Genomic DNA, 7,762 nt, shown 5'->3' on the forward strand with positions numbered 1-7,762 from the left:
CATAGTATAGAAACAGGGATCCATTCTCCTACTACTTTTATTGTCACAATAGCACATGTGGTATGAATCACATGCTACGATGTTATTCTCTTTACTAAAAAGAGCATATGTTTTCTTCAAATTTAACATTGTAAAAATTTTGATCTAGACATACCTAATGTTTAACCCTGAATTCAACATATAAATTCTAATCTGATTTTCATCAGGTTCAGTAAATGGTGGGTTCATTTACTTCAATCATTATTAACACATAAATGATCTCAACTTAACACAATTATCAAGATGACCTTAACTTATGGATCTGTTTTTGTTCATAGCTACATAAGTTGTCCCATAAGTAACAGTCTTACCTCTATTTGTACTCAACAAACAGAGATGATTATCTATGTGAGTGGACTAATCTCAATCTACCAACATGTTCACTGAGATCTTATATGAATGTAAAAACATCATATACATTGAATAAATTATGGTAAATTATACAATCAAATCATAATATCTAATTGTAATTATAATGTTGTTACATTCTACGAAGTCCCAAAGACTTTATATGTTCTTTAAATGACTCTTTAGTCATTAGCTTAGTAAAAGGATGTGCAAGCATAGCACTTGTAGGGACATACTCAAGAATTACCTTTTGTTTAGCCATAATATCTCTCACAAAGTTATATTTTATCGTTATATACTTGCCTTTGCTGTGATATTTGGGATCTTTGGAAAAGTTATTATAGCTTAACTATCACAGTAGACAGTTACTGGACTCCCAATGTCCTCGACAATCTTTAGATACTTCAGGAACCTTCTGAACCAAACTACTTCTTGCACAGCAGCTGAACATGTCACATATTCAGCTTCCATAGTTGACAAAGCTACACAAGCTTGTTTTTGTTGTTCCATGAGATGGCACCACCATTCAACAAAAATGCATAGCATAATGTGGATTTTTTGTCATCCAGGTCCCCAGCCTAATATGCATTTGAATAATCTTTCATACTCATATTTGATCCTTGGAAACAGAGACAATAATCTGTTGTCGCCTTCAGATATCTAAACACTACAAGAAAAAAGCCTAACAACAACGGTTTTTCACCGTTGTCGTAGCCCCTTTCGGACTGTTGTTAAAGGCTGTGTTGTTAAAAGGGGTGCCCAAAGACAACAGTTTTTAATAGTTGTCTTTGAAGGCAAAGACAACAGTTTTATAACGGTGAAAAACCGTTGTCTTTTCCTTCAAAGACAACAGTTTTTCACCGTTGTCTTTGAGCGTCTACCTTTAATAACAGGGTCTTCAACAACAGTTTTAAACTATCTACGACAACGGTGAAAAACCGTTGTCTTTTTTAGATAAAAAAATAAAAAAAAAATTAATACACAATTTTCCAATATTATAAATCATTCAAAATACTAAATTTCAAAATAAAATTTAATATACAATTTTCTAACATTCAAAAATAATATCTATAACATTCTAAAGAAATTTCATAAGCAACCAACAAAATTTCATAAGCAACCAACAAAATGATAACACTATTAAAACAAAGGTAGAACAATATAACACGAGATTTTCTAATCTGTTTTGACTGTTGAACTTTTGCTCCTAATCTGTTTCAAGGACCACAGCGCTGCTACGGTGCTCTTCATATATAAGCTCTGCATATATTTAATCTCCTCCAACTCCGGAACCCTCCCACCTGATTGTGCCAGCTTTGGCACTCCATTTTGTCCGTCGCATTCTGCTGAAATTGACAGGTTGTTGCTGGGGAAGAGGTGGTCGAGCATAGCCACACACTCCTTCACGAGTTTGTATAGGAGATCAGTTGTAAAGAATGGCTGTTGCAGCACCTTTTCGATGAAGGGCTGCCTGATAAGTGCTCCTGTTCTCTTGTCATACTTCTTTAGTATTTTCACTAGACCTGAATTCATCACAATAAGAATAATAAACCATCTAAATGAGTGCACAAATTTAAAAAAAAAAGAACCAGAAGAAAGGACAGAATAGTTAATCAATAACACTCAGATAATTGTAAACTATAATTAGGCTCTGATCATGAGTATGCTAACATGAGTTTCCTTGTTAACAAATTGAGAAATAATGGTTTGGAGAAATTAACAAACAAGACATGTAATATCTAAAACAAATGGGAGAGTTTGATACCTAAATAAAATCAACCTTGTTCAGTCAATGTAAAATCAGTTAAACTGCATTGGTAGTAGGCAAATAACATAAAATTTTCTGTTGTGGAAGTTATAATGAGAGTGGATTGATTGTTTCACCAATGACAAGAGAAATATTACTGTGTGATTTGAAGAAGAAATCCAAACATCTATTCTGTTGAATGCTAATTTATCATAACCTAGCAAAACAAATTTACCAAGCTACTCCAACACCCTTCTTAATCAATCTGATCAATTAGTAAACATGATTGTAAAATAAAACTCATAAATTGCCTCTGAAGCAAAAGTGTTAAGTTTATACTGGACTGAATGTAATTCATACACCATATAGATTGTTTGCAATGAAATAAAACATCATTCCACTGCTTTATCATATGGGGTAGAAATTAAGGCTTTGGAATCTTTGCAAAACAAAAAAAATGATAATAAAATCTTTCCACTGCTTTATCATTGTGTCTACTGTCCAATAAACAACAAAGTGATGGCAAATTGTTGAAAGAAAACCGTTTACTGAAGCCTGCGTGTGACTAATCTTTGGCAACAGGGAAAACAGAACCAATTGTATCCTTTCCCAGCCTGTAGCACTTTATGTTGACAGAGTATGGGCCTAGAACAACATGGTTATCGACTCCGTCGACGAAAAAATAGTGTAGATTGCAATTTCAAATTCCAGGCTCACTCCAACTAGAGAAGTGGAGACGGACTTCAAGATGCCGTTCCATTTGAATTGGATAGTTAGCAGGTGAGTCTCGGAGTCTGGCTGGAGGTTTCAACCACAGCAACAAGTTATAGTTACATGAGGAAAACCGAAGCAAAATGTAAGAAAAGCAAACAAAAAGGATAAATCACAAGCTTCTGCTTTTCTAAGATTGTTGTTGTGTATGCTTAACTTACCAGGCCATCATTTAGAAGTAAAGATGCAAGGAAAAGTCACCTTCCGAAGATTCTTAATAATGATCTAGTGCTGAATGGAAAATTCAAGTAAAAGGATCTTCCGAAAAGTAGGAATGTTACTTCTACAAGATTAGCTATTGGAATGTTATCTTTTTAAAGTGAGGTGCAACCTAAACTCTAATATCAGCAATCTTTGTGAGCTAATTGTACACAGTTTGAACTAGCTCCTCCATGATGCGCTTGACTTCCGAGAGATAAAACAAAGGACAGAAGAGAAAGGGATTGCTGTTGTGGATCGGCTGTTTACTTGTGAGAATTTTTTATATAAATTTTCCCCTTGCGAAAGGGTAAGCTTATTAAGATTCTTGTCCGAAGGAAGAACTCTTGTGAGATTTATTTGATTACCTGAAATGAGATATTTTAGGCTATTAATAATAAGCACTATACAGCTGTGGCTTTGGAGTCAGGCTCATCATCAATGGTCTAAAAAGCTAAAAACCTTAGGAAAATATTTCCTCTTCTTTTGCATCTAATACACAATACAAATAATGGCTGTATTCATGGAACACGTTTGCAAGAAACAAGTATCATTGTCTAAAGGTAATAGATTATACAAATAACAGCTCATATGATTCATACCACCGCCGGCTAAGCGTCATTCAAAAATCACAGCTCATATGATTCATACCATTGCTGTTAAAGGTAATAGATTATCCTCACTCAATTTGGTCTGATAATCTTTTACTAAATATCATTGTCTTCATGGTATGGATCAAAGACAATAATATCAACAGAACTTCAACAATTACCTCTTGGTGCCAGAGCAGATGTGCATATTTGGACACAGGCTTCACTAATTTATGAGGGATTTCGACGTGTTTAGTACTTATATGGACTTCTTTGGCAACATGAAGAAGCTCCAGAGCAATCTCTGGTCCACTGATTGAGCCACCAACGACCACTACCACCTGCAAATATTCACAAACAAGCAAGGAATTCAATTACAGAGCATAAATGATTTAATCCTCTGCTGTTTTAACTTATCTCTGCACTAGATCGAAGAACCACCTCATCTTGGAATGGCTCTGGGACTCTGTAGACATGGCTATGAAGTTGCTTCCTCTTCCACTCCTCCATTCCTGAGGTGCACAGAAGAAGAGAAGGTCACAGAGTGGCGAAATCACGTAAAGAGCTTAATTAGTGAATGCTTTACCCTAGATTTTTGGGAGCCTGGGTAGAGAGAAATGGCCGGTGGCGACGACAACCGCATCAAAGATCTCTTCCATGAACTCACCGTCATCAGTTCTCCTGTCCCTTGATCTCACAATCCATTTGCCAGTTGCTGCCGCCATGCCGACGTGGACTACTTCTGTGTTGAACCTGATGAGTTCGTTCAACCCGAAACACCGGGCGAAGTCTTTGAGGTAGAGGAAGAACTCGCGGTGGCCGGGGAAGTTCCTGGAGTCTCTTCCTTCGACGGGAGTGAACATGAAGTCGCTGAACTCTGTGTAAATTCTGGGCGTGTTGAGGTGCAAGGAGGCGTAGACGCTGCTGTGGACTGTGGCAGCGCCGGAGCCAGTGTCTTGGTAGAGCCACTGGCCGCCGAGGTCGTGGTTCTGCTCCAGCACGACGACGGCGGTGGTATGAATCATATGATCGTTGATGGCCGATACGAGTTTCTTTGGCATTCATTGTCTAAAGGTAATCATATGAGCTGTTAATACAAATAACAGCAGCGGAGAAGAGCCTTAGCCGGCGGTGGACGCTTGGTGCTAGCACGATCGATTTCCTCGTGGTTCCGGCGTCAGGGAAGAGTTAGGGCTCGACGACGACAGCTATGGCGTTGATCGGAGCAAGGCACGACTCAATGAGGCTTCAGCCGGCGTTAACTCTTGGCTGGTGGTTATGTATGCGGGGAGAAGAAGTATCGCGGCGTCGATAGGCGGCGAGGATCAGCGTCGGGTTGGGAAGGAGGGGCAAGGGGAATCGGCAGTGGTGACCTAGCCTCACGCAAACACAAAAACTCTTTGTTCGTGAGATTTTGTTCGTGAAGTTAAAAAAAACTACTATTTTTTTGGGATTCAACAACATTTAATAGACAACAGTTTAATAAAACTGTTGTATATTATCATGTAAGCAACGCTAAAAGACAACAGTTTTTAAAAATCGTTATCTTTGACATACATTAAACAACAGTTTTTTTAAAAATTATTGTCTTTGACATACATTAGACAATAGTTTTTTAAAAACCGTTGTCATTTAAAAAAAATTATGGTGAACAACAACGATTTTCAATAAAACCGTTGTTAAATGGCAAAAAGACAACAGTTTCTCGAAAAACTGATGTCTATTAGGTGTGGTTAAATCTAAAATTTCTTGTAGTGAAATATCCCTTTTACTACCTTCCAGTATCTTAGTCCTGGATTTGACTGGAATCGATTGACTAAGCTAATAGCATAGCTGATATCGGGACATGTACACAACATAGTGTACATCAAACTACCAATAGCATTGGCATATGATTTTTTTATTCATTTAGCTATTTCCTCTGGAGTTTTAGGACACATACTCTTGCTCAAAATAATACCTTTCACAATAGGTGTATGTTCTATGTTGTAATTAGACATGTTGAAATGATGTAACATCTTATTTATATAAGACTCTTGTGACAGACCCAAAAGTCTTTTAGGATGATCTCTAATGATCTTCACTCCTAAGATGTACTCAGCTTCTCCCATATTCGTTGTATCAAATTGCGATGACAGCCACTTCTTGACTTCATTCACATACTTAATGTCATTTCCAGCTATCAGCATATCATCAACATATATATAATGATAAAATGACATACTTTCTTTTTTCTCTTTTTAAGAAAACACAATGATCCTCATTGATCATCTCAAAATCATAAGATAAAATGACTTCGTTAAATCTTATGCTCCATTGTCTTGATGCTTGCTTTAGCCCATATATAGACTTTTTAAGTCTATATACTTTCTCCTCTTAGCCTTCAGCAATGAAACCTTCTGGTTGAAACATATAGATTTCCTCGTCAAGTTCACCATTAAGGAAAACAACTTTTATATCCATTTGATGTAATTCCAAGTCATAATGTGCCATAAAGGTCAAAATAACTCGTATTGATACAAATTTTACTATGGGAGAAAATGTCTCTTCAAAGTCAATACCCTTCATTTGGATATATCCTTTTGCATCTAAATGAGCTTTGTATCTGTTAATTGATCCATCAGCTTTCATCTTTATTATGAGAATCCACTTATTCCCAATAGCATTTCAGCTTGAAGGAATATATATCGACTAAGTGCTAAACATGATTTTGAATCATAGACTCCATTTCTTCAACCATTGCAGCTTTCCACTTTTCTCTAACTCTTTATCCCAATACTTCCTCAATGGATTGAGGTTCGTCATCATCAACTAGAAGTGTTATCAATGCCTCATTCTCAATATCAAACCTCTTCTTAGGTTTGATTTTACAAATACTTCGTAAGTTGGGTTGTTGAGAAGTCAACTCATAACTTGGCATATCACTCCCACTCGATTGACTAGACTTAGGCATCCCTTTTGATACCTCTCTTGTTGATAATATCTTATCCTCCTCAAATCGAGGATCTATTTTGTCAACATCACCTTTGGTTGAGAACTCTGTTTCGAGAAAAGTCATATCTCTCAAATATATTTTGGAGATGGTTCCATCTAGTTGCTCACCTATGAAAATATAACCTTTGAATATCTCATGATATCTAATAAAGATACATTTCTTACCTCCTAAGTCCCAGTTTTCCATAATTGTGAGAACTATCATGAACATAAGCAGCTGACCCCCAGGATTTTAGATTACTCAAATCTAGTTTTCTACTTGTCCAATGTTCATATATGGTAGATTGAACTAACTTTGAAGGCACTTTGTTAAGTATATAGGACACAGTTAATAATGCATCTCCCCAATGGAGATAGACAAATTAGCCTGCGCCATCATAGACCTAACCATTTCAAGAAGAGTCCTATTTCTTCTTTTAGCTACCCCATTTTATTGTGAAATTTCAGGGATTGTTAGCTGTCTAATAATCCCTCTATCATTACATATTATCTTGAACATATCAGACAAATATTTCCCTCCACGGTCAGTATATAAAGTCTTAACTTTATGTTCTATTTAATTCTCAACTTCGTTCATATAACGAATGAAGCAATATAATGCTTTAGATTTATGACAAATCAAATACAAATGACTGAACCGAGAGAAATCATCAATAAATGTAATGAAATAGGAAGCTCCATGTCTAACCTTCACATTAATTGGACCATAAATATCCGAATGAATTAATTATAATGGTGATTCAACTCTAATATCCTTACCAAATAGTTTCCTAGTTGCTTTTGCAGCAAGACAATGCTCACATATAGACAAGTGAATCTTAGCCCGAGTGCCTAATAAGCCCTCTCTAGTCCACCGATTCATACGTTCTTGTCCTATGTGTTCTAATCTAGCATGCCAAACCTCATCAGTTATACTCGCATCACTAGTTAAAGCAATGTTTAAAAAATAACCTTCAATTACACAATTGACATTTGGTTCTACATCAAGAACCATACAACTATTTGTTAAAAAACTAAGTCCGATTGACAATGAGTTAATCTTAAGTTCAACACACTGACTGTAAAAATTAGTACA

At 36.3% G+C, this 7,762-nt stretch overlaps 3 protein-coding genes across 3 annotated transcripts; all 3 read right to left on the bottom strand.

Moving 5' to 3' along the window:
• Positions 1-1,474: 1,474 nt before the first annotated feature.
• Positions 1,475-2,119, bottom strand: LOC122007130 (SPX domain-containing protein 1-like). The gene is made up of 3 exons (XM_042562919.1): positions 2,113-2,119; positions 1,977-2,009; positions 1,475-1,910 (listed from the first exon to the last, which is right to left on the bottom strand). Exons 1-3 carry the CDS (start codon positions 2,117-2,119, stop codon positions 1,564-1,566), a joined length of 387 nt encoding a protein of 128 aa, XP_042418853.1. The 3' UTR covers positions 1,475-1,563.
• Positions 2,120-2,532: 413 nt separating this feature from the next.
• On the bottom strand, positions 2,533-4,721 carry LOC122012578 (flavin-containing monooxygenase FMO GS-OX-like 8). The gene is made up of 4 exons (XM_042569165.1): positions 4,280-4,721; positions 4,135-4,205; positions 3,876-4,034; positions 2,533-2,932 (listed from the first exon to the last, which is right to left on the bottom strand). The coding sequence occupies exons 2-4, from the start codon at positions 4,201-4,203 to the stop codon at positions 2,780-2,782; spliced, it is 381 nt and encodes a 126-aa protein (XP_042425099.1). The 5' UTR covers positions 4,204-4,205; positions 4,280-4,721; the 3' UTR covers positions 2,533-2,779.
• On the bottom strand, positions 4,281-4,754 carry LOC122007139 (flavin-containing monooxygenase FMO GS-OX-like 8). Its single transcript, XM_042562930.1, has one exon. It carries the CDS (start codon positions 4,752-4,754, stop codon positions 4,281-4,283), a length of 474 nt encoding a protein of 157 aa, XP_042418864.1.
• Between the last annotated feature and the right edge of the window lie 3,008 nt (positions 4,755-7,762).

The sequence above is a fragment of the Zingiber officinale genome, chromosome 1A (genome assembly GCF_018446385.1).
Source record: "Zingiber officinale cultivar Zhangliang chromosome 1A, Zo_v1.1, whole genome shotgun sequence".
Classification (NCBI taxonomy): Eukaryota; Viridiplantae; Streptophyta; class Magnoliopsida; order Zingiberales; family Zingiberaceae; genus Zingiber; species Zingiber officinale.